The following is a 27,889-nucleotide window of genomic DNA, read 5'->3' on the forward strand; positions in this document are numbered from 1 at the left end:
TTTATAGTTGCATTGCAAAATGTTAAACAAAAATATGACCTGGAGAGAGTAAATGGGTATCAATTTACAATAACGTGACCATGGAAAGGTATGTTCATTTTTTCCCCTGAAAACTACAATTTTTCCTGAAAACAATAGTGAAGAAAAAATTCGTCGGCAACGAAAATCAAAGGAGTTACGATTTTTTGAAAACTCTGTTTTTGACAGTATCTCTGGCAATTTTACTGAAATGATGCTGACAAGTACGTTAATTCTGTCAACGATGCCTGCCCGCTGCGCAGTGCTGCGCACTGCTTGCTCTTTTAGACAAAAAAAATTAACTCGAGCTTGCAAAAGTCGAATCCCACATCACGTGATGCCCCTGATCCTTAACCCTCCAAGTGTTGTTCGACAAAATTTTGTCGGTTATTTTCCATTTTTAACGCAATAATGCCCGAAAGGCATCAATATAATACAATAATATACTTTCCCCCCAGTTTATATGCACCTGTGATAATAATACTTGGCTATAAATGCCCAACCCATGAAAAAAGTCCATTTTTCATGGTCACGGTATTGTAAATAAATACCAGTAAATGTAGTGAATAGTGGCAATGTAACCGATTTAGAATATCCTATACAATTAATGGCAGACCTTAGTAATTTAAAATTTAAACATCACTTGGAAACTCTAGAAGTAAACAAATCCAATCAAAGCAATGAAAGCTTAAGACAATGTTATTATTATGAAGTAAACATAACCTACAAACACTTTACAATTATTTATACAGACGGTTCAAAGACTTCTGATGGAGCAGGCGCTGCTGTCTTGATACCGTCACACAAATTAATACTTAAATATAGTTTAAATAAAATCTCATCAAGTTTTACAACCGAATTGGTGGGAATATTAAAAGCAGTACAATACATTTCAAACTTAAATAGTGACTATTACCTTATTTGCACTGATTCACAGGCAGCGATTAAAGCAATACAAACCATGACTGAGATGTCATATGGAAATGAATTAATATTAAGGATATTAAAATTTGCTGTGGAAAGTAAAAAGCACATTGTATTTAAGTGGGTACCAGGACATTGCGGTATAGAGGAGAATGAAAAGGTGGACAAATTAGCCAAAGATGCGATACGTCTTAATGGTGAAATAATTTAGGACTTATGGATACCAAAACATGATTTTTACTCAGAACAAAGAAGATGTAACAAACAAAAATGTTTAGAGATAATGTGGGAAACAGATAAAGCTAGCTGGTATAAAAATGTTCAAGTAGGATATCCTAGTAAACCGTGGTTTAAAAATATAAAATTTAGTAGAAGCGAAATAGTAAATATATGCAGAGCTAGGTTTGGACACGCAAATATAAATGCGCACCTCTTTTCCATTAAAAAATATTTTACTCCACTTTGTTTGAAATGCTCTGAAGGAAAACAAGAAACATTAGACCACATAATAAGGGAATGCCCACAATATTTACACAATAGGGAAATTTGTTACAGACAATTGAAAAACATTTACAAAAATAAACCTTTAGTGGAAATACTTTCAGAAAATAATTTTGATTATTACCAAGAAATAGATAAATTTTTAAGTTCGATAAATAAACAATTATAAAACCCCTCAAAACAGCTAGATTACATCAATGTTATCCTGGATATTGGTGCTAAAATCCGAGGTCCAGCCCAATTTCGGAATAGGATGTCTGCTTGATGGACCCCTTGCAGTGAAGAATTACCAGAACCATACCCTCCTTATATCCTATGATTTTAATGCCCATTCTTTTTTAAACCGTACACTGATAGGCTCTTTAGGGAAATAAAATTACAATAATCGTCAAAAAGGAATAGTCACATTAATATTTAATGTTAAAAAGAAATTTTATGGTATTGTAATAATTATTACTTCCACTCTTTCTTAATGTATGTATATATGTGTATGAATAACTGTATATTTGTCGAAGCGTCAATAGTTGTCAATAACTGTGTTAACCATGTGTGGCGTAATTTCGGGGTACAAGAACCCCGGAACTTTCATCATTAAAAAAGGCAACCACAATGACAAATAGAACCTCGCGGCTGCATGTTTTATTATAACTAGCCGGTCTATAAGACAAAAAAAAAAGACTTTAGTAGTTCAGTGTTTCACCACACTATCACTAGTTTCACTTCACTTTCACTTTATTCGGCCTTAATCTCTCGATGACCTAAGTTGTAGTTGTGTAAACTTTATCTAAACTAGTGGTGAAATTCGGTTAGAAGAAAGCAAACAACTGTCACTGTAGATAACGCGGGAAAGTTCTGTAAGTGTATCATATTAAAATATATTTAACTTCTTGTTATCCTACTTAGTGACAATGAATTAACCAAGTAGTAACTCAGAAAGTATCAATATAAGCCTAGGCCTACGTGTTCTCGATTAAATCAAGTGGCTTGTTCTGACCTGAATCATGGTATAGAATGCAAGGTTAATTTTATGATGGGATTGAAGAATTAAGAAATTGTCAACTTCCTTTCAATTAGCCTTTTAATTTAATGAAATGTAAGCAAAATTAAAAATGCGTTGCACTTATGCTTGGCTTAACCCATTCACTGCGGCAAAAAATTTTTTGAAGTTCCCTAGGTGCTAAAAATTTTTTTTACAGATAAACTTACCATATGCAGTGGTTAGCCTGGAAATGATGTCCAAAGTGGTCAGAAGTCACTCTTTCCCTTCCAAGATGGCCGCCAAATATTTGGGACCCATGGGTCCCAGCCGCACCCCGCGAACGGCCCGTTGTGTAAGTGTTATTAGAATCCACTACCAGCCGCACCCCGCGAACGGTCAGTCATGTAAGTCTTTTAGTTATTACACTAAACACTAAAATCAGTTTATTTTCATGTTTTATTTACATGATATTTACATGTAGAATGATGTCCAAAGTGGTCAGAAGTCACTCTTTCCCTTCCAAGATGGCCGCCAAATATTTGGGACCCATGGGTCCCAGCCGCACCCCGCGAACGGCCCGTTGTGTAAGTGTTATTAGAATCCACTACCAGCCGCACCCCGCGAACGGTCAGTCATGTAAGTCTTTTAGTTATTACACTAAACACTAAAATCAGTTTATTTTCATGTTTTATTTACATGATATTTACATGGGACCCATGGGTCCCAGCCGCACCCCGCGAACGGCCCGTTGTGTAAGTGTTATTAGAATCCACTACCAGCCGCACCCCGCGAACGGTCAGTCATGTAAGTCTTTTAGTTATTACACTAAACACTAAAATCAGTTTATTTTCATGTTTTATTTACATGATATTTACATGGGACCCATGGGTCCCAGCCGCACCCCGCGAATGGTCAGTCATGAAAGTCTCTTTGGAAGTCACTACCAGCCGCAACCCGCGAACAGTCAGTCATGTAAGTCACTAAACACTAAAATTAGTTTATTTACATGATATTTACATGATGTTTTTCGTGATTCAGGCGTGCCACTTATCGAAACAGGCCAATGCACACAAGCCTGGTTCGCCATCACACTGTGCACAGAAATAAATTGTGCGTGTTTCGCGGCCTTCGGTTTGACACTGTTTGCAGCGTCTCCTGGATACACGTGCTTTGTTGGGCAGCTTGGGGATTTTAGAGATCACGTGCCGGTTTTGGTTTCTCTGGACAGGTCGCAGTAGAAGTCGTTCCTTTGGAGGCAGCAGAGCATGTACAAGGTCAATCCTGAAGTCATACAGAGATTTTTTTGTGGCAGGGTTGGACTTTTTATACAGTCTGAATGCGTTTATGAAACCCATTTGAAGAATGTGGACAAAAACCTTTTTGTACCACCTCAAGGACTTGTGTTCAGCCGGGTAGTACGCCATCAACTGGTCGTGTCTGTCCACTCCAGACATCTCGGCATTATAGTGGATAATCGCCAAGGGTTTCTGCCTAGGTTGACCATATCTGTTGTGGGAAACTGCCATTTCATTCTCAAACTCAGTAGAAATATAGAGCACTGTTCGCTTATCTTTCCACTTTGCGACAGCTATCCCCTGGGCATATCTTGCCACAGTTTCTCCTTTTTTCAGGACCGCTGTTTTGACCTCCTCCGGCAAGTATTTGCGGTCTGCTCTCAGGGTGCCTGTGCAGTAGGTGGACTCCCTCAATAAAGTTGCGGCCAGTGGGACACTGTTGTAATAGTTGTCCATGTACAACGAGTGGCCCACCCCCAATCTGTGCCTCATGAGATGCATTACAACTTTGTTGGTGTGGCCAACACCACTCAGTTCACCACCTTTTCCAGAATAGATCGTGAACCTAATACATAGGCCATCGGGTTCACACAGAGAATAAAACTTAATACCATACTTGTGTTTCTTATTTTTAATATACTGGCGAAAAAGTAATCGTCCCCGCCACAACATCATACTTTCATCAATTGACAACTCTTTTCCGGGATAATAGACAGTACTCATTACGCTGTTGAAGGTAGAAATCAACAGGTCCACTTTTTCAAGCCTATTGTCATTTTGTTCGTTGACATTGACTTGGGCGTTTTTTGAGAAATGAAGGCATCTCATGATCAAAAGCCATCTATCTCGGCTCATCTGTTCCCTGATTGCCTCAAAATTAAAAAATCTATGCTTGTTCCAGTAATCACTCAATCTGTTTGTGCGGACAGTACCCATATGCAAGAGTACACCAATAAACGTTTTCAACTCGGGTACTGTCAAATCAACCCATTTATTAATTCTAGACTTTGGGGTCAACGTGGGCAGCTCGAAAACTGTCCAAGCGTAGGCGTTAGTGTAGGAACAAATTTTCTCCAACAGCACGTCGTCAAACAAAACGGAAAACCAGTCTATTGGCTCATTGTTTCCAGGTGTAGGAATAAGAATTTTATTCTCTTTAGTAAAAGGAATGTTCCTCATACCTATCGTATTCGGGCTCCAATCGAAGTCGTAGTTATACTCGACATCATCGTTGTCACTATCATGGTCGTCAGGCAGGGGCTCCTGATGTGCCTGTGCGGCGTCAAGGTCACTGTCGTCTGAATAGCCTGTTGCGTCCGAGTCAAGGTCACTGTCACCAGCTGGTATCTCTCGTGAAGTACCAGGTGAATGAGACATAGTTACAAACAAAAACAACACTAATAATAATAATAATCTAAAACATTCACACGGACGCACAAGGACGCGCGCGACGCACCACACAATATGGCGATCAAACTCCTGAGCCAACACCAACTGGCCAGGGTCGTTCACTACACGCTGCGATACAGTAACCGACCGTTCTGAGGCGCTGCCGACCTCAGACTGACATGGCGACGGAATAGACCGAGCGGGACCGAAGGGTCCCGAAAGCAACTCGTGAGAGTTCGGCCTGGGACCCATGGGTCCCAGCCGCAGTGAATGGGTTAAGTATGGTATACTAAACTAAGCCAGAAATCATTTCTAATCAATTTCTAAAGGGTATAGCTTAAGAACTTTATTTTATCATTCAGTTTCAATTATACACAGTTAAATATACCAGTGTAAAGCTGTAAATGGATTTCACCAGAGTTCTGTCCCATTTTCCTCACCATACTTCATAGCCACTGTACTATTCACTGAAGCAAGGGAAGATTAAAAATAGCGGGTGAGACATTGAAATCTAATCTAGAAACTTGGAAATCAATCAATACAATCATAATCTGTAATATAATTTAAACAATCTATGACTTGCTGCATTATTGTTGCTCTGAGGTGTGCACATTCTTCAAATATGCTTATAAATACTGTTTATATACCACCAGATGTTGCCCACCAGACTTATATAGAATTTTGTGACATTTTTCACACCGTCATCTCGAACAATATGAATATTTCTTCTGTGTTTATTGCTGGAGATTTTAATTTGCCAAGGATCGACTGGACAGCACAACCTCCGAACACTTACTCGCCTTCCGCTCTCAAGATATTGGAGCTTACTTCTTTTCTCGACCTTGGGCAGATGAATACTATTCCTAATTACATAGGAAATTTCCTTGATCTAATTTTCACTAACATCCCTTGTCTTGTATCGCACACCGCAGAGAGTTTGGTAGCTGAAGATATAGCCCATCCTGCCCTGACAGCTATGATTGATCTTCCTGAAATGTCTCGTCGCTCTTGCACTGCTACTTTCATCCCCAACTTCAGAAAGTGCAACATTGCTAATATTTCTTTGGCCATTGCTAATATCGATGTGCGTTTGGCGGAGGGCCCTGACTTAGCCTTCAGTCGTTTTTGCGAGGAACTTAGAGAAATTATTTTGGACAACACCTGCATGAAAAAGGTTGGATTGTCCAAGTTTCCCATTTGGTTTTCTAAAGAACTGATAAATTTAATCATCTTAAAAAAGAAACTGCACAGGATCTACAAGACTTCATTGTCATTTGAGGACTACTGGAGGTTCTCTCATACCAGGGCCCAGTGCAAGTTGCTGGCCAAGGATTGTTTTAACAGATACGTTGGGCATATTGAGTATTCTATACCCTCCAATATAAAATCTTTTTGGAGTTATGTGAAGCAAATGCAGAAATCGCAGTCTATCCCAACTCGTCTGACTTTTAATCACACAGTTACTGATGACCCTCATGTCATGTGCAATCTTTTTGCTGGCTTCTTCGCCTCAACTTTCAATCCCAGGGATGACACAACTTTAGACTTTCATTTTGCTAGCAACTTCAATGTAAATCGCTTCCATGTAAGTGAGGAAAGAGTACGGAAGGAGCTGGAGTCACTTGATGTCAACAAAGGTAATGGTCCTGATCTCATCCCACCTATAGTTCTCAAGAAATGTAGGGTTCAGCTTTCAAAGCCTCTCACCAATTTACTTAACAGACTATTTATGGACGGCATCTTTCCCACAGCACTCAAGTCCAGTTATGTTGTGCCGATTCCTAAAACACCAAATGCTACTGATGTCATCAGCTTCAGGCCAGTCGTCATCCAGCCTGCTTTGGCTAAGGTTGTGGAAGGTTTAGTGCTGGAATTGATATCTAATGACATAAAGAGTATCATTGTCCCCCAACAACATGGGTTTTGCAAGGGTCGTTCCACCCAGGCCAACCTTGTCATCTACACAGACTATATTCTTTCTGCGTTTAATCGAAGACATCAAGTGGACAGCATTTATTTAGACCTTTTCAAGGCATTTGACAAGATTAGTCACTCACTTCTGATTTCCAAGCTCGAAGGATATGGTTTCTGCGGACTCTCTCTAGAATGGTTCAAGAGCTATTTAAGTGGACGCTCGCTGAGGGTCAAACTTGGAAACCATTTGTCTGAAGAATTTCCTCCCACCTCAGGTGTCCCACAGGGGTCCAAGCTTGGCCCTATTCTTTTCAACTTGTTTGTCAACGACATCATCAGCCACCTATCATCGGAATATCTCCTCTTCGCAGATGACCTCAAGATATTCAAAGAAATTTACTCTCGTGATGACTGTCTCAATCTTCAACGTGATCTGAACCTAATTGCTGAGTGGTGCGATGATAATAAGATGGTCATTAACTCAACCAAATGTCTTACAATCACCTTCTGTCGTCTGAATGAGAATGAGAATGAGAATGAGAATGAGAATGAGAATGAGAAAGTTTATTGTCTTTAAACATAAAATATGCAATCGACAAAGTCATTCTATGCTAAAGCTTAAATCCCACTAGTACATATTGTGTACATTAACAAACTTGTCTAGCGGGCTTAGTCAATCAATGTTACAGGTAACAATTATTACATTCTTTCATCAACCAGGCTTAGCTCTAATTTAGCTAAAATTTAAAAATGTAACAAAGATATAACAGAAAAATTAACAAAAGGATAAATTGTAATAGATAAATTATTAACAATTAAATAAATAAACAGGGGGTACTACACTAATTTTAAAATCTTAAGGTACTAATATCACAGGCCAAATAACTTTGTACAGAGTAAAACGCTTTATCTTTGAGCCAATGTTCTAAAACTGCCTTAAATCTTTTTAATGTTACATGCCATGCCTCTTGAGGCAGTTTATTGAACATCTTTAATTTCATAATACAGTGACTACTTCTAGTTTTTTCTAATTTTATTGGTAACATTTCTATCATATGGTTTTTCCTAGTAGGATATCTGTGGACTTCTTGTCTAACCCTGAGTGTTTGTAGATTTTCTTTAACATCAACCAAGCAACAGTAAATGTATAGGCTAGGTAGAGTCATTATCTGTAGTTCTTTAAAAAGAGGCTCACAGGACTCTCTTTCTGGGACATTTTTTATTACCCTTAGGGCTCTCTTTTGCCATATGAAAACCTTTTGAGAACCACAGCTATTACCCCAAAGTGTAATGCCATATCTAAGATGAGAATGGAAAAAGGCGTAATAGGTAGTAATTAGCATATTCGTTGTCACAGAATTCAAAAGCTTACGTAAAAGAAATGTGACTCTAGATAATTTTTTGCATAACTCTTGAATGTGTTGGTCCCAGCTCAATCTACTATCTAGGTGAAGTCCCAACAGTTTTACAGGCTTTACATCTTTATAAATATAGTGATTCAAGGAAAAAATAATTTTTTCTGTTTTGTTACTATTTACAACAAGGTTGTTTGCTTCAAACCATTGTAATGCAGTTTCTATGGCTTGTGTTTCGTCCTCAAGCAGTGTATCCAAACTTTTATTCCAGCTCAAAAGTGTAGTATCATCAGCGTATAAAACTGATGGGCAAGGTAAATTAAAAGCTATGTCATTCATTGATATGATGAATAAAAATGGTCCAAGGACAGATCCTTGGGGGACTCCTGCATTCACACCTTTAAAACTTGATTTTTCTTGGCCCTGGACCACCATTTGTTTTCTATTGTTAAGGTAAGATGCTAATAAATCAAGTTCTTTATTCTGTATTCCATATGCAAACAGCTTTTTTACTAATAAATTGTGCGAGATACAGTCAAAAGCTTTTGTCAAGTCAATTAAAGTAGCAGATGATATTAATTTGTTCTCAAAATTAAAAATAACTTGTTCCACAAGTTTTTCTACTGCTTTTACTGTATTTCGCCCCGGTATGAAACCAAACTGTTCATTACAAAAGAGGCTATTTTCAGTAAAATAGCCGTTTAACTGTTGCTTAATACAAGACTCCAATAATTTACTAAAAATGGGAACCAGAGATATTGGTCGATAGCTTGATGGGTCATTTTTGTCTCCTTTTTTAAATATTGGAGTAACTTTAGCTATCTTAAAAGAACTGGGATATACACCGTTCTCTAATACCCTATTAAAAAGAAAATGTAGGGGCTCTAAGATTATTTCAATAATTTCTTTAACAATAAAGTTTGAAAACCCATAGTAGTCTTCACTACGAGATGTACTTAGATTTTGCACACTTTTTAAAATATCAACTTGACTAATTGGTTTCCATTTAAAATGTTTTCCATCCTCAGAACAATTTGTGACATATGTATTTACATAATTAATGGCTTGATTCTCAGTTACATTTCTATTAGAACTACTTAAACCTAACTTACCTACTAAATTAACAAAATAATCATTAAACGTTTCAGAATCAATAACACTAATTTGACTAGAGCTGTTACTACCATTGCCATTATTTGATTGAGCTTTAACTATATTCCAGGCGGCTTTACATTTATTTGAAGAATCCTGTTGCTTTCAATTACACTGTATCAGAATCAGAATCAGAATTTTTATTGCCGTTACAAATGTGGTATGCATGGCATCGTCATCTCATACAAAACAAATTGTATTATAACAGTAAAATATTCATAACTAGACTATGTTAGCTTCAATATGATCTATAACTTCATCTAAACTGTATGCTGCTAGATTTACTAAGATATTTTTTAAGCATTTCTTAAACCTAATAAAATCTAGACATTTAATATGATTTGGTAACATGTTATAAATTTTAATACCTATCTCTACAAAACTATTTTTGGTACACTGGTAGGTACAGTAGTTTACTCTAAGATTAGAACAATTTCTAGTAAAGTAATTATGTATAGAGCTATTTACTGTTATTGTCTGCAAGTTATTTTTAACATACAGTAATACATCCAGAACAAATATAGAAGGCACAGTCAACACCTCTAATTGTCTAAACAAAGGTTTGCAATGGGTTCTATTGTTTACATTACACATTATCCTAATAGCTCTCTTCTGCAATATCAAAAGTCTTTTGGTGTTAGGATCATTGCCCCATACAATAACTCCATAGGACAAATGACTCTGGATGTGTGCATAGTATACTGCAGTTAATGTTTCAATATTTACAATTAATCTCAATCTTAACAACATAAAAAATGCCTTTTGCTAATTTTTTACATAAAACTTCTATATGTCTGTTCCATTTCAGATTCTCTTGGAGGTGAACACCTAGAAACTTTACATTATCATGGTTAGGTTTATGTTGCAAACTAAAATTAATCTCCTGAGTTTTCTCATGGTTTACACAGAGGACGTTCGCCGCACACCAATCATTCACAATTGAGTTAGCGACTAATAGAGAATCATTTACTACATTAAGATTTTTACCATTCAGTAAGATTGCTAGGTCGTCTGCAAACATGTATGATCTTGTCACATTGTTATTTATGGAGGCTGGCAGGTCATTTACATAAATTATAAATAATACAGGTCCCAAAATGGATCCTTGTGGAACCCCTGCTGTAACTGCATTGTATTGAGAAGAGCTTCCATTAAAAGCAACCATTTGATATCTCTCTTTGAGATATGATTTAAAAAATTGTAAAGACAGATCATCAAAACCATAATACTTAAGTTTATCTAACAAAATTTCATGATTTACCGTGTCGAAGGCTTTAGACATGTCGAAGAACTTGCCTATGACCACTTTTTTATCATCTACACCATAAATACAGTTCTTCATAAATTTTACAATAGCATTTAGTGTTCCTCTCTTAGGCCTAAAACCAAACTGACTATCTGATAACAATAGGTTACTTTCAAAATACTGAATTACTTGCCTATTTATTATTACCTCAAACACTTTTGAAACAATTGGAATTATCGAGACAGGTCTAAAACTCTTATGTTCTTTCCGTGAACCTTTTTTATACAGTGGTATAACCTTTGCCAGCTTAAGGCACCTTGGAAATGTACCATTATTAATACAAAGATTCAAGAGATAGGCTAGAGCTTCGGCAATAAAAGGTGCAGCAAGTTTCAACAGCTCAGAATTAAAACCATACACATCCAGACATGAACTATTACTTAACAAATTAATAGCATCATACATCTGTTCAACCTTTACTTCAGTAATACTAAATTCACAGTTAGACACATTACAACTTAACTTACTTAAATAGTATGACATAGACTGACTAGAAAAAGGCACATTAGCAATGAGATCATTTACACTATTCACAAAAAAGTTATTGAAATCACAAGCTGTTAGACTACTTCCAACTTCTGTACTTTTAGACCTATCACTATTACTTATATTTTCATTAATAATAGACCACATAATTTTAGGTTTATTTTTAGCAGATGACACCCTCTCACAATTAAAACGTAGCTTACAACTTCTAACATCGCTTTTATATTTCTTCTTTAATTTCATATAACATTCTTTAAAGTAGGTTATGCCTGTAGACTTATACTGAGCATACATATATAAACAACTTTCCTTAAGTTCTTTGAGGTCTGGATTATACCAAGAGGGAAGTTTACAATAATCCCTAACAGCTGGTACATACTTAACCTTTCCAGCGTTATTGACGCGGATCCGCGGAGGGCCACTACAAGCTCAAAACGTTATTGCCGTGGATCCGCGTTTTTGCATTCTTTATTTTCTTACTGCTATGTTAGTTGAATATTTTGCTGCTAGATGGTTCTAGTAGTCATGCGACAAACAGACGGGTTGCCCTGCCTGGAATTCTGTTACAATGGGAGTGGCAGTTGCTTCTAATTGGCCAAACACTGTCTAGCGGGCGTGGCCCCGCGCCTTTCACAAAGTCATTGACGGGAGCTCCCGTCAAGGCATCTAGTCAGTTAGTGAGAAGCGTCCGGTACACGCATATGTATTTCGGTTATCGCTAATTTTCTGTTGTGTCCTATTCTTTTTAAAGTAAATTATTCATATTATACACAGCAGATTCCAGTATTTATTTAGTGTTTTTTAGCCATTATTCGTGTGAATGGCGAATCCAGACGATTCAGAATTTGAATATTTGGTAATTCTGAGCAATTACTTGGTCAACCCCTAACTTTTTAATATTTTACTACGGTCATAAGGATGTTATCAGAAAGCAAGAAACATAATTCAAGCCCCGCAAGGCTGTCCTACAGGTTGCCGAGCGATAAGAAAGTTGAAAGTCCACGCGATAACAGTGGCTTGCGGGATACGCGCGGAATGTCAGTTGTGACAGCCCGCTACCAAATAAACACTCTTTGTCTACTTTTGTATTTTTCTAATTTTATTGGTTTGTAATATAGTATATGTTTATCTATAAAACTGTGTTTCATTCCCCTACTTACTGAATTAATGATAAAAATATTAGTGACAACTACACTGCTATACTACGATATTCTCAAAAGTTAAAAATTAGCCTAGGAAATCCAAAAAGGGCTAAAAAAATTTTATTCACCGTTAAATAACTCTATTTTGACATACAGAAACGAAAATAAATTTAACTTTACACATTGGAAATGTAAAAAAATTGTAACGTTACCTAAGATTAGGTCAAATTTTTCATGACGCTTAAAGGGTTAATAGGAAAAGCAATATTCACAATGTTCATAAATTTATTTAAAAAATAGTCAAATTTATCATCTATGCTATTTAACTCATACAGAAGCAACCAGTTAATTTTACTAATTAGAGTGACAAAATACAATGAATTGATATAATCAATTGTTCTGACAATTTTAAAATCTTTTTGCTTAGAACTATTTACATTGGTTAGCCTACTATTTACATGACTGGTAACGTTATCTTTCCTTGGTAACAATTTGCATTTTAGAACAATCGCATGATGGTCTGACATAACCATAGGCTCCACTGCAGCATTCTCAATTCTGTCAAAATGTACAGTGGTGGCAATGTTGTCAATACATGATCCGCCATCCACAAAATTCGTACTAGGCCTAGTTACATCAGAAATGGTTGTCCAAAGGTTAAAACCTAAAAGTAAATCTAAAAACTTAGCTTTCCTAGAGTCATTGACTAAAATATCAATATTAAAATCGCCACACAGCATAATTGATGCCTTATTCTTATTACTATTCATAAAATTACTCAACAAATTATCCGGCGACATCAAGCGAGTGACCTCGATAAACGACCTTGGAGTAAGTTTGACTACAAATTTGTCACCCGATGCACACATTGATGCGGTATCCTTGAAGGCAAACAAAATGCTAGGATTCATTTTTCGAATGTCTAGAGGGACGTTCGGTGACGAGACACTACTGCTCTTGTATAAGGCTTTAGTTCGGCCTAATCTGGAATATTGTACTCTTGTTTGGTCCCCTCATTACGCATCTCATATTCACAAACTACAGAGTATTCAAAACAAATTTTGCAGACTTCAAGGAGTCCGGAGAGGTGCAGCCTATCGGGAGGTCTCTGTCCCCGCACTTGAGCAGGAATTTCTTCTGCCTACGCTGGAGTGCAGAAGGAGAATGTTTGATATTATTTTCCTGCACAAGCTTATCAACGGGGTGATCGATTCACCAGAGCTTCTGAGTAGGATATCCCTCTTGGTGCCTGCTGGAACCAGATCCAGAAATATGTTTTCAACCTGCCACCACGGTCCTACCTGCCAATTACAGCTATCACGGTCCTATTGCTCGACTTCATAGGCGTGGAAACAGCATTCCTTCCGATGGTGATATGTTTTATGACAGCATCGCACACCTTAAAAAGAGACTGCAACAGTAATGAGTGATAGAGTTTTTTTCCCCTTAATATCAGTTGGAGATGATGTTTGTGATTTTTCACTATTGTAACATTATTTCACAAATCTTAATGCTTATTTATTATTCCACTGCATAATCACTACTTTCTGTAATTTAATTAGTTGTTATTTATTTTGTTGATGTTATATTTAAGTTGCATGAAAATGTTGTGAAATTATTGTATATTGGCGGATGCCGTTGAAATAATAATAAATTAATAAAATAAATTAAATTATCATAAAAGGGTAGAGTATGATAAGCCAACTCGGTTTTTTTATATTGATATTGACAAATGATATTATTAATTTATAACTATTAACCCTTTGCATGCCAACGTACCTATATTACGGCCGTCGGCTACTCAACTGAAAATCGCCAACGGCCGTAATATAGGTACGTCACGTTTTTCGCCTGTAATTTTCTTATAGTTCATCTGATTGCCGCGAAATTTTGGCTAATCGATAGTTGATTAGTTGCTTTAAAACCACAAAGTAGTTTATGCCATTGTGGACTGTTTGTTTGGTCGTATTTGAGCTTCGCAGCTGTTGGATTGTTTGGTCGAGAGTGAAGTTACGTTCGTGTTGCTGTGCGTTGTTTACGTTTGTATTTCTCTCATTACTTTTGTTGTTAGGACATTTTTATTATGCCCCTTTTATTAGATTTATTGGTACTTTGGAATTATACCAACCACACCCAGACATGAATCGTTATTTGACATTTAGCTTCTACTGATTACTAAATTAGCGTAGAACAATATTTCATAAATATAAAACAGGAATTTTCTTATCGCAAACCCCTCTCCATCCTTAGCTTCTACCGATTACTAGATTAGCATAGAACAATATTTTGTCAATATAAAACAGAATTTTCTTATCGCAAACCCCTCCCCATCCTCAGACAGAGGTCAAACTCGAGCGGTCTAGTAGATAACGTGATTACAGAGTCTCTCCGCCCGTTCAGCTAGTGCGTCGCTTTGTTGTACTTCCGTGTTTTACCCCTACATTTCTCCAAACACAAAAATTCAACAAAAACAAACATTACCAAACAAAAACTAAACTCTTTATTGAAAAAAAACACACAAAATTTGTTTTTATTCTTGATCACACTCCGCCACCCAAAATGCGTGTGCCTCCGGCCGAAGGTGCTGCCGAAGCCTGTGCTTATGTCAACGAAATAAAAACATCCCTCGAGATAGTATCTATCAGTAAAATATCAAATTCTAGAGGGGCTGATCAGAAATATAAATTGAATTGTAATGAAAAGGCAATTATGTACCGTGCAAAAAACTTATAATCATGTGATGCGGTGCGGCCTGCTATCTATCGGGATTCTCAAGAAAGATAAGATAACAGCAACAACAATACCGATCACAATACCTGGAAATGCTTGTTGGTTGATGGAATGTTAGTTCTGTTACTCAACTAAATCGTTTTATAACGTTCTAAGTTAATTGAAAAAAGTTTAAGCGTTGGGGGCATATAACGGAATCTGACCCTATTAACAATTGATAACGTTGTAATTTTGTAATTAAAGAGTTTTTTCGTTCTATCATGTTTGTTTTTCTATAAATTTATATTTTTGTGTTCTTCATACTGGTTTGGTCGGTATAATCCCAAAGTACCGATTTATTTTAGTATAGTGTCAAATATTGATTTGTGAATATAGTGTAACATTACATACAACGTCCATGCAACTTACAAAAACTATGCCCGTGTCACATTTAGTGTAAAAAATCATAACTGGACTTCTATATAAGGTAGGCTTTTGAAATTTTGTAATTAGGTTAAGGGGTAGATATAGTTTACTAGGATATAACAGGAAATCAGCATAAATTTTTTTGAAACCACTTATTTGTGCTAAAACAAATTTTTTTTCTAAATTTTTATTTTTTTATAACTTTAAATTACATTTATGCAACTACAACTTACCAACTGAACAAGGGCATTCCATAAGCAAAATAATGGTAAAGAAATCATCAATATCTAAAAAATAAAAAAGTTACGATACCTTTTGTGAAAGCTTGCAAAACTGCTGAAAATGCCCTTGGCGTTTCTGGGTAGTACTTTTGGAAAATAGGCTGGCGTGCAAAGGGTTAATATAATCAACCGATACCGATTTTTGAACAATAACTAACTTGTGTAAAATTTCATAGGCTAAATGTATTTTCTTTTATTGACAACAACATACAGTCGAAAGCTCGTGGAGGACCGTGAAACGAATTTTGAAAAGTGGCATATTAGCTGAGTTGCTTGCAGATAATCTCTGATTATTTCTACAGGGTAGACTTTAATAAGCGGCCTAAACTCGTTATTCGGATATATGAGATTAACTTTTAACATATGACTTCAACGTATTCATAAATTACAACAATGTCTAACGTAAAAAATAAACAAGTAATATCTATTTTTGGAGATTTCAAAAATGGCGATGAGTATGAAATTGAAAGTTCTTGGCAAGCGGTCATGGAAGTTGAGGAATGGAGTACCAGCAGACTGTTTAGCAGACTCTCTTTGTAATTCTCTGTACTGCAGAGAAGTGCGCCTGTCTGTTAAGAATCCTTTCCTCCAATTCACAAAAGCAGATGCCCACAGCTATCTGGACAAGCTGTAAATATTGTAAAGTATCAATGTAGTTCAGATTAAAGTTGTTTTTGTTATTTTTTTGGGTACTTTGGGATTATACCGACCACACCCAGACCTGAATCGTTATTCGACATTTTGCTTCTACTGATTACTAGATTAGTGTAGAACAATATTTCGTCAATATAAAACAGGAATTGTCTTATCGCAAACCCCTCCCCATCCTCAGACAGAGGTCAAAGTCGAGCGGTCTAGTAGATAACGTGATTGCAGAGTCTCGCCGCCCGTTCAGCTGGTGCGTCGCTTTGTTGTACTTCCGTGTTTTACCTCTACATTTCTCCAAACACAAAAATTCAACAAAAACAAATATTACCAAACTAAAACTAAAATTGAAAAAACACTCAAAACTTGTTTTTATTCTTGATCACATTCCGCCACCCAAAATGCGTGTGCCTCCGGCCGAAGGTGCTGCCGAAGCCCGCGCTGATGTCAACGAAAGAAAAACATCCCTCGAGATAAAACCTATCAGTAAAATATCAAATTCTAGAGGGGCTGATCAGAAATATAAATTGAATTGTAATGGAAAGGCAATTATGTACCGTGCAAATCATGTGATGATGCCACGCGGCCTGCCGTAATCGGGATTCTCGAGAAAGATAAGATAACAGCGACAACAACACCGATCACAATACCTGGAAATGCTTGTAATTTTGTAATTAAAGAGTTGTTTTTTCGTTCTATCATGTTTATTTCTATAAATTTATATTTTTGTGTTCTTCATACTGGTGTGGTCGGTATAATCCCAAAGTACCTTTTTTTGTTGTAATGTGTTATTTATATTGTTAATGTGCAATAATTCTTGTTGTACAATTATTATATAATATCAAAGTTGAGTAATATACCAAATCGTTCAATAATGACGATCGAATAACATGTGTAGGCTGCTTATTAAAGTCTCACCTTTGTACAGAAAGGAAGTACGGTTTTCTAGAGAGGATGCTTTCAACAACTTCTTGAAAGCGGTGTAATCCCAGGAGAAAACATAAAGAGTTACACATATTTTGTATCTTTTGTTATAAATGCTGTTATGTTATCACTTTTTCATTATTTATAAGTTTTTCCTATTTCTAATTCTAATGTTTATTTTATCGTTATAATTCCTTTATTATTTATGAGATTGTCACTGTAATATAAATTATTCTAGTAATAATTTCATATTATTTTAATAATGTTAGTTACTTTAATTTCAAATATGATCGTTATTATGACTATAGATATCTTGATATGATTTATAGACTTGTATTTGATATATGAATATTAAGTATTGATGATATTTACTTATTTTTACTTGGTACTGTCCGGAGGCCACTATATTTGGACAAGTTTTCCTTATCAGGGACCAAAATAAATTATAGTAATAAAAAGAACAGATTTTAACCTATTTTGAAATTTACAAGTCATTACGAGGTTAACTAAAGGAAGCGATGTCTGTGAGAATTGAGTTGAATGCATTGCCACCAGTTGCCGCTACTTCCATTCGTCACATGTTTTCTGTCTGAATGAAAAACTTTCCTCTTCAGTTCGAGGTAAATCCTAGAGGCAAAGATAAAATTTCAAATTAATCAAGCAAACGACAATCAAGGAAAGGAGAAGGCGTGCTGACTTCCTGACTTAGGTGTGCCACAACGCTTTGGTTTGATTTGTTTATTTTAACCTAGTTTGTAATTATGTATTAGGTTAATTATTTACCTGAACAAGAAATCAGATCGCAGTTCTCGAAACGTAGTGTTACTGATTTCTTGTTTCACTGAACGATGGCAAATGCCCGGAAAAATCCTGTTTCCTTCAAAAATTTAATATTGAGAGACAAAAAAGATAATGGCTTTTGGTTAATACCAAAGTACCATTATTACTTTTCTTCATATAAAAACATAGCTGAACTATAATTTTAAATACTTGCAACAGTATTCCGTTTGACATTTTGGTTTTATATTATTCATTACTTTATATACAGTAGTCATAACGTATTATCTTGAATTCTGTTTCAGTCCATTTTTCATCTAAATCCTAATAAATATTTCGCATTTAAATAAAGTTTTTTCAACTTCTAAAATGGTTTGATGTTAATTTAAAGTGTTTTATTCTACATTTTCTCACCAAAAATTTAGGATTAGATTGTTTGCACTTGACAATCATTAAATTTTTTCTGCGGTGGTGTAAATACGTAAGTATCAGTATAAAAATACAAGCTCAGATCACGTAGGTACTTGTAAATGTCATATTCATAATATGTATGTATGAATTTAACTACTTATAGCCTAAAATCAGATAATAGATAGGGACCAAGTGGCCTCCTTTTCACCAACATCTTCACCCCCTTTTGGAAGGCAGAGAACAAAAACCGATCATCATAGTGACATATCGTTTTCATAGTAAGTCAAATAAAGACTGTTTTTTCTAATAATGTAATTATTTTCAGTCCTTTGAAAAAAAAAAAAAAAAGTCAAATAAAGGCTGTTTTTTCTAATAATGTAATTATTTTTAGTCCTTTGAAAAAGTATTAAAAAGTAGTGGCCTCCATATAATATTAAAGTACCAAAAACTCTTTAAAAAAAGAGGCCTCCGGACAATAACAAGTTACCATAGAAATATATTTTTCAAATCTTGTTGTTTAGATTTCAAAATAGTGAATGAAAATATACCAAAATACTACTCATGTATTCTCAAGTTTTAAAAGCTTCCAAAAGGGGAATGCAACACACAAAAGTAAACATTATACGCTATATAAAAACACATAATACATACAGTTTTATAAGTGGATATCTTGGTCGTAGATTTACATATATACAGTAAAAACTTTCTTTTTTCTAAAACATATAAAACATTTTCGTGTCATTGGCTCCAACAAGACATGTCTAAGACGTGAAAGTGTGTATACTGTACACTATATAATGACATAATACTTGCGGTTTAATGCACTGAGAAATTTTTTATTGGTCTACCTATGAAGTCATAATTTTGTTAACTCTACTACTGTTGATCAGTGGAATATCCATCGATTAGGATCGTTCTCTGTTTCACTTAGTACAGTACTCATACGGGTGAACTTGAATTTGATTTGTAGATTGCCTTTATGTCAAATCAGTTGGAATATTTTTTTACCAATTTCCATGTAAAATTACTTGTTGAACATGAATGTAACCATAATTTTTATTGAAAAAGCACCCAAAATAGAAGAAGTAATTGAAAAATCGAATGCTAATAATTCTGGTTTTATCCAGAGGCCACTCTGTCCCTGTCTACTACTTGGATTATGCTATATAAGTAGGTTTAGGCACTGATGGGTAGGTGTATTTCCAATTGGTATTTCTCCGTCCTCAGATTACACTCCAGATCGTTCAACATGATCTGACTTTGGAAAAAGTCGCATTTGGCACATCCTGCTCTTTGGGCAAAGAAAGATAAACATCCCTTGAGATAGTACCTAAATTCAAGCACAGATCATGTAAGCGCTATAAAATAGTAGATAGGGACAGAGTGGACTCTGGATAATACCAAAGTACATATGAATATATAAGACGTGAAACGGTAGGATGCATGGTAGACAATTGTAGTGTGCAGATGCGGCTTTGCTCTGCTCCTCTGTCTTGTGGTTATCTGTGTGCGGGCCTGACTGCTGCTAGCGCTACCAAAAACATCAACCTCTTGTTATTGTCGTTGTGGAACCCTTTTGTTTCGGCTGTGACATCTGTCAATAAATCGGTTCTGTATAGTTTAGTTATATAACCTACGTATGGGTAAAAAGTTACTGCGGTCAAAAATAGTCAGTTCCAGTCGATTGAGTTCACTTCCAGTGTAATTTATGTAGCTGATCAAGAAAATATATGCATGTGTTGGTTTTCAAGACCTACTTGGTTCAGAAAACATCTACCACCAACACTTGTAATCTAGCTCCAGTCTAAGGTATTTTTTTTCCTTCCTGAGGAAAAAGGACAGTTTGTCCCTGCGCTGTGACGATTAGTATGGGTTGTTTTTGGAAGCAACATGTCACCGTGCAGGACTAGACTTGTAGCCGCCTGCACGATGAAGACCGTGGAGCGACCATAATCCTAATTACACAATATCCTCCTGCCAGCTTTGATAAGAATATTAAGTTATAATTTAAGGACGAAACAGTAAAAGTAAATCGTAAAACAAATTATTAACCGCCAAAGATAATTTACACACACCGACACCAACCCCACGCCGACCTCCCATCACGACCAAACCCGCCCCGACATACTAACAATTTAGAATTTGCAATGCCCCCCTATAATTTTCCGGCACCTAACCCCCCCCTGATTATTAAATCAATCCATAGTGTAACACACAATACTTAACCCTAGAAGTGTGTCCATGTTACCAAAGATAAAACGTCAGTCCATTTTTGACGTGTTGCAAGGTTTTTTTAAAAAAATTCGTAAAAAATACTTAATATCAAGAAAACATATAGTGTTATATATCTTTTTTCTTCTCAGAAGTTGTACTATTTGAAATAGGAATAAATGTTTTGATATTCTTTGGTTTAGTATATACTTTTATGAAAATAATGAGAAATTGCAAAAAGTTTTATATGAAAATTTCAAGTTTGGACCTCTGTAAGGTATTGAAATATTACAGTAAGGTCAAAATGTTAAATGTATAAAATGTAGAGAATTTTATGCCAAATTAAAAAATATATTAAAAAATTCTATTAAACAAAAATTGTAATTTTGCCATTTTTCTTTTTACAAAAGCGAAAATGTACAAAAATGTACAAGGGTTTGGGCTTTTCATTTTTTTACCTCCAAATGTGACTATATATTTATATGAAAAACAGTTTTCTATTGTAAATTATACATGCTATTTGAAAACACTAAAAGTAAACAACAACAAAATAAACTGTTATTTTATTATAAGCTTACAAAAAAAAACTGTTGAAAAATGAAAATATTTCGTAACAAAATTCAGAAACAAGCTACAAATTTTCACTTATACTTTATGTTTATGTAATTTTTGAATATACCCTTAGTAAGTATGTTTGTTTGGCTAAAATAAAATATAATATATGTTCAAATACTTTGAGAAGGAACTGAGTTATGACATTTTTTGTTAACAGTCGCACGTTGAAGAATTTACTCATAAAAAATAATCTGGTTTGCAATGTAAAAAAAATATGAAAACATTTTTTTTACTTGTTATATGATGTTAGCACATAATGTTTGAAAGAAATACACTCAATAATTTTTTGAAATTGAGTAAAAAATAAATGTTGTGCGTCAAATATTGTAAAACCTTGCATTGTAAAATTGTTGAGAATAGCCTATATAAACAATAGATAGTATAGTTCAAAATAACATTGTTTTATAATGTTTTTGTCATTTCATATGCATTTATGCAGTAGAGTATTTTAACCTGAAAAAATAGAGACCTAAATTATGAAAATCGGTAAAAAAAATAAGCTCGTGGTGAAATAAAATGTTCAACAATGGCCGACAGGGATGGGTTGGGTTGGTCTTGATGCGACGCCGTGATTCATCTTTTTCGTTTCGCACTGCCGGAAACCTACTGAACTAAATTTACCGCTGAAAGATTGTACCGGTAGATTGTTTCTTTCACTTTACACTGTTTTTTTTATTTTCTTTATTGACAATAAATAACTGTGTGAATGTTATTGTACTAACCAGCATAAAATATGCTGGTTTACAACTTTAAAATTGTCCCTTTTTAGAATATTCATAGTAAATCAACTATTCATTATAATGACTTTCTGTTTGCACTGGAGAAAGAATATTTCATTCCGCGTCTATTGACATATGACAGCACCGTTTGCAGGCAATACGTAACTTGCTGTGATTGGTTGAAAATGACGTATTTCTTTGACCCGGCCACCCGCGAAATTCCACTCAAATGATGACGTCTTCAGAAAACATTTCACCACGACCGTAATATTGATGTTAGAAAAAAAACGTTTATATGAAAATTGTAGAGTGGAATCTCACAATTTCAATGATACCAAAAACATGGTGATTGTTTAAAGATAAATAATTATTTTTAATGAAAAACTGAACCGACATACAATATGCTGGTTCCGCACAACACACATAAATTACAACCGACATAAAATATGCTGGTTCCACACTTCTAGGGTTAAAACAAATAATAAAACTAAGACTTGCGACAGGTAATATTTCCGTCACCGCCACTCGCCGATCAGATGTCCTCACTCTTCCGTCACTCAATCTAGACTCCCCGTTATCAGACCACCGGTCCTCCATCCGCATGCGGCTTATCAGAAAGACCGGTTCTAACCGTTGATTCGGCGGTCTGATATATGTGGTGGGCAGTCACCACAATCTCCCCCCCTAAAGGAAAAAACATGGAGAGGAAGTCGGAAGGAAGAAACATATAGTTAATAAAAATTTCAATTTGGAATATCCAAAAATTTTGGGTGCTCTCCACCAATCGAAGAGCGGGTGACGACAGGAGGACCAATTACGTATTGATAATAGTGATGGAGCAAAATAAAAACAAAATCCAACTGTTGGTCTACTCTTGTACTAGTCACCCTTCAAGTAATGACCGAATAGGCGATCGCACCTACCGTTAATATTTTGTCTATATTCTAAAACAACGGGAAAATGTCACACACCCACCCCCCGAACAGGAAAGAGTTCGATACAATCAGAAAGTTGTTATGTGATGTGTAGTGTATGTGAGGGATTAGGATTGAATTCTGGTCATCCTGAAAATAAAATTGCATGTGGATTCCGTGCGGAGAGAGTGGTTTACGCGCCTGGTTTTTGGCGACCTTATAGGTTGTCTTTGTTCTGCTTGCAGTCGATGTGCGCATACAGTCCTGTGGGTTTTAGCGATACTTCTAGTGAAGATAGTGTCTTCTTGCAGAGACGAGAGTTTTTTGAGATAATGTGTTTTTGCGGTTACAACTGTGGGTACGTCTCTTCTTTAGATGTTGCCGTTCTTGATGCGATGACTTCATTTGCAATTGCGGTGACAACACTGTTTCTTCACATGGTATGTATAGCTTTCAGTTATCCAATGGCCATTGTCAGGGTGGAGAGTTTGGTAAGGATTAATTTATATGGAAAGTGCTCGGAATACACATGCGCGTATTTACAAATATTCACATATTCTTAAATTAGGAATTAATTGGAATATGATAGGATTTTGACGTGTCGTGTGGCGAAGTATTGTAGTATTTTTAGTAATGAGGTAGTATATTTTAAATTAGTGTGTGACATTGCCCATGTTCCCGCAAGGCTAAGGTGCGTAATATACGGCAAAAGATTTTGGGGATGGTCGTCCGGCTGGATCATAACTTGCTTATGCGATATCCAAAAATAGCTCTGTTATATATAAAAAAATAGATCCACTTTACGATTAAAGGTCGGATACACGAATATATAAATAAGCACACAAATAACAAAGGTATCCCTAACAAGGAAAACGTACATTAAGAATAGTGAAATGACAAGGAAAGGTATTTTTAAATATTCCCATTTACAATCAACACCTAACTCATATATTCGCTTGCACAAAATTCACGTAGAATGTAGACGGTGTATATATATATATATATCTAGCAATAAATAACATTTAATTATTTAGAAAAACATAGATATTGCAACTTAATGTTCGTTTGATCACATTAAATTTGCAAAATTCACACATACGAGCAGCATACGATGCTACGAGTAATAACGATCATTGTATTTCATACGATTAATGCACTTATCATGTTTATATTATTTTGTAACTCGTCTGAATAGTTTAAGACAGGATAAACCTATCTGTTCAACATAACTAAATCAAATCCTAAACACAACATATATTACAACATAAATTACACAAAATAGCACAAAATTATTTTTAGTTTTTGTACAATATTGTATTGTATTGAATTACAATAATATTTATAATATAATTCATTATACTTATTTATAAATTGTTTACTGGCAAGTTATAAGCCACAGCCAAAGACCAACATGTATGATCGTATGATGCTGTGACGTCATATGGGGTGATCACGTTTGAATAAATGCCATTGGCTGTTCTCATCACGCCACCAGATCATACCACACTCACCATTCAGTGTTCCTGCCCTTGTCATCTCTCTCAGTTACCCTCCAACATTATTCCGGTAGCACAGTCGATGATGGTAAACTAAATTCAGTCTTGTATTCCGATTCCCCGTAACAGTACACAACAATTGGCGACGAGGTATTAATGCGGATCCCGCGAGTGCAATGCAACCTGTTCGATTGTGCGTAAATAATTTCTCCGATAAATTATAGTGGGAGGAAGTGTGTCTGTAGTTTGGCGTCCGTGGACTCTAAATCGGTACATTTTGTGTTGGAGACAACGGTGTAATTGGAACATTTCGTTCTTTTTTAGTAAAACAGTAAAAATGGCGGGAATTATTGCGGGAATCGGGTGACTTCGACAACAGTGCAGAAAACTTGGAATTTCGTCATGTGGAACGATTTGAATTATTCGTTGACTTGTAACAAGTATTAGTGACGACAAAAAGGTTTGTAACGTTACTAAAAGTCGTGGGTGTGAGAAAACGATCTACAGTTTTGTTACGGAGATTATGTGTACGCGGAAAAAAACCTTCAGTGAAAAAGGTTCGATGAATTAGTGAAGTTAATTCAGGACCATTTTTTACCCGAAGCCATCATTCATTCTGAAAGGTAACAAGTTAAGCAAAAGGAATCAGCAGGAAGGAGAATCAGTCGCAGATAGTACATCGCCCCCCCCACCCAAAGATCCCACCCCTCAAGAAGTTGTCTGCATATTGCGGTTTGGCGCATCCCCTCAACGACTATACTCAGAGACAGACTGGTGGCGGCATCAGGAGTGAGTCGACCAAGCAGAGGCTGTTGGGAGAGACCACTCTAACCTTCGACCAGGCTGTGAAAATGTCTGCTCAGTGGAAGACGTGCGGAGAAGAATGCGGCGGCATTGGGAAGTGGAACTCGGGGGGGGCGGCAGCCGGGGTCCAGCGGATGGCAGAGCATCACCACCACACTGTGAGAGTCGGCGGCAGCGGTGGCAGCGGCGAACTACAACGCATAGGCACGAAAGTCAAGGTTGCAGTTTACGTGCTGTGGCAGTGTGGTCACTATAGGAAGCCGTTGCAATTGTTTGGTGTTGTGTGTCACAAAATGTGGTAAAAGAAATCACATATCTAAGGTATGTCGATCTACCTGAAATTAAAGTTACCAGACCAATCAGCTTTCGAAAAGTTAAGGAAAAGGTTTTATCTTATCACGTTCTTTGTTTTAAAAATTTTCACAAAACAAGAAAAAACAAAGATTATTAAAGAACATTAATTTTGTAAATGATAGTTCAGAACTGTCAGATTCAAATAATTCTAAGAATTATGTTCAGTGAGATGAAAATATTGAGAGTTATGTCGAGGACATACAGAATTTTTTTAAAGTAAAATGAAACTCACGGTGGTGAAAGAATTAGAGTTGGACCCAAATTAAGATTAAAAGTCCGTAGTGCAAAGGCTCGAGAAAGAAAACCATAATTTGAAGTTGGACTACTGGAGCTATCGTTGTCACAGTGTAGTGAGGATTTTATGAAAATAATTTTAGTTCCTTGTAAATTGTTAGTAAACGACCTAAACTTTGAGTTCGTACACTTAATGAACCTATTTACTGTGGGCAAGGTTTATGTTGATGTTTTGCTATGAGAAAATACCATAAAATGCTTGATTTGTATGAGATTAGAGGAGGTTCACATTTCCTTTTAAAACGACGGGTCGTGATTGGCTTAAGTATTGGAGTGACATTTCGTTTAAAGAATAACTTGTTGTGTTTTAATATACAGAACTATAGATAACAAGGCTAATTTCGAGACAATGAAGTGAAGAGCTAATAAATCAATTTCCGAGAAGTGTTTCATGTGAAACTAGGTCAGTGTTACAGAGCGAACCAGTAAAACTAAATCTAAAAGAAAATGCTAGAACACCTAGGTTATTTTATGCCTACGGACCGGATACCATTCTCATGAAAAGTAAGTAGAAAAAGAATTACAATCGCTTAGTTGACGAACAGTGTTATTCTAGTAAGCAGCTCGGAATGGGGAACGCCATTGTACCAGTATTAAAAAAGAACGGTGATTTAGGCTATGTGGAGACTTTAAAGTTACTCTAAATCAGCTCTCGTTACGTAGTAGACAAAGTACCCCTATAACCTATGAATAGAAGATTTATTTGCCAATTTACAGGCATGGAGAACGTTTCTCTAAAATAGATCTTAGTCAAAGCCTGATATGCAATTAAAGTTAGACGTGAGTCACCAAATATTATGTACAATTAGCACGCATAAGGGTCTTTTCTCGTTATTGTAGAAAATGCCTTATGGAAATCTCATCAGCCCCCAGGCTTATTTCAAAGTGTTATTGAACAAATATTTGCATAATTTAGAAGGCATATCAGTGTTCATGGATGATATTCTTATCACCGCACCTAATAACGAAAACTCATGTAAGCTAGGTTGCAAGAGGGTTTGTAAACGGCTCTGAGTGAAAAAGGGAATTTACCGTAATGAAAGATAAATGTTAGTTCTTTGTAGACAAAAGTCGAGTATCTTGGTTTTTAGTATCGATAAAGCATGGACTGCATACCTCTGAATCTAAATTAAAAGCTAGAAATCAGCACCTGTACTTAAATCTGTTCAACTCAAGTCAAAGCTTTTTTTGGCTATGGTAGATTATCTATGGAAATGTTTATCAATAATTATTTGTCAACAATCTTGAGTCCGTTGTACAACTTGTTAAAAAAAGGACGGTGCCATTTGATTTTGATGAAAAATGTCTCAAATCATTTAGCCATGTCAAGGTTGTTTGACCAAAAGCACCTGGTTTTGGCGCATTGATGATTCAAAGTTTGCCTGTAAAATAGCGAGTAGGACGCAAGCTCGACATGGGTGGGTCTGCGTACTTAGTTTCATAACCCCTGCAGGCGTGAGAAACCTATGCATAACCACTCTCGTACTTTATCACCAGCAGAATGTCAATATTCACAATTAGATAAGGAAGCTTTTCAGCAGTACGTATATGGGTAAGGAAATTAATCTATATTGTTATGGCCCGAAATATTCACAATTGGTATCTGATCACAAACCTTTAATTAGCATATTTGGAGACGAAAAAGGATTTACACTGTTTTCGCAGCATAGCGATTAACAAAGATACGCATTATTTTAAGGTGGATACAATTTGATGTACAGTATGTAAGGTCAGAACAAGCATGGTAACGCAGACGCATTTATCACGCTTACCATTAAGCAACTAACACCGTTGTAAATAATAACAAGACCAAGGTGGATAAGGTACACCTTATTTACATGTATCGCT

At 35.9% G+C, this 27,889-nt stretch overlaps 2 protein-coding genes across 2 annotated transcripts in view; one reads left to right on the top strand and one right to left on the bottom strand.

Annotated features, from left to right (window-relative positions):
* Window positions 1-2,158: 2,158 nt before the first annotated feature.
* Window positions 2,159-27,889, top strand: part of LOC124365760 — a 58,578-nt gene continuing 32,847 nt past the window's right edge. The window contains exon 1 of the mRNA XM_046821763.1: window positions 2,159-2,297. The gene's annotated coding sequence lies outside the window, so the exon portion shown is untranslated. The remainder of the gene's footprint in view (window positions 2,298-27,889) is intronic.
* On the bottom strand, window positions 3,457-5,094 carry LOC124366659 (piggyBac transposable element-derived protein 4-like). The gene has a single exon (XM_046823261.1). The coding sequence runs from the start codon at window positions 5,092-5,094 to the stop codon at window positions 3,457-3,459; it is 1,638 nt and encodes a 545-aa protein (XP_046679217.1).

The sequence above is a fragment of the Homalodisca vitripennis genome, chromosome 7, assembly GCF_021130785.1.
Source record: "Homalodisca vitripennis isolate AUS2020 chromosome 7, UT_GWSS_2.1, whole genome shotgun sequence".
Lineage (NCBI taxonomy): Eukaryota > Metazoa > Arthropoda > Insecta > Hemiptera > Cicadellidae > Homalodisca > Homalodisca vitripennis.

Excerpts from the sequence above, each read along its gene's own strand:
- LOC124366659 (XM_046823261.1), bottom strand. The coding sequence starts at position 5,094 with ATGTCTCATTCACCTGGTACTTCACGAGAGATACCAGCTGGTGACAGT.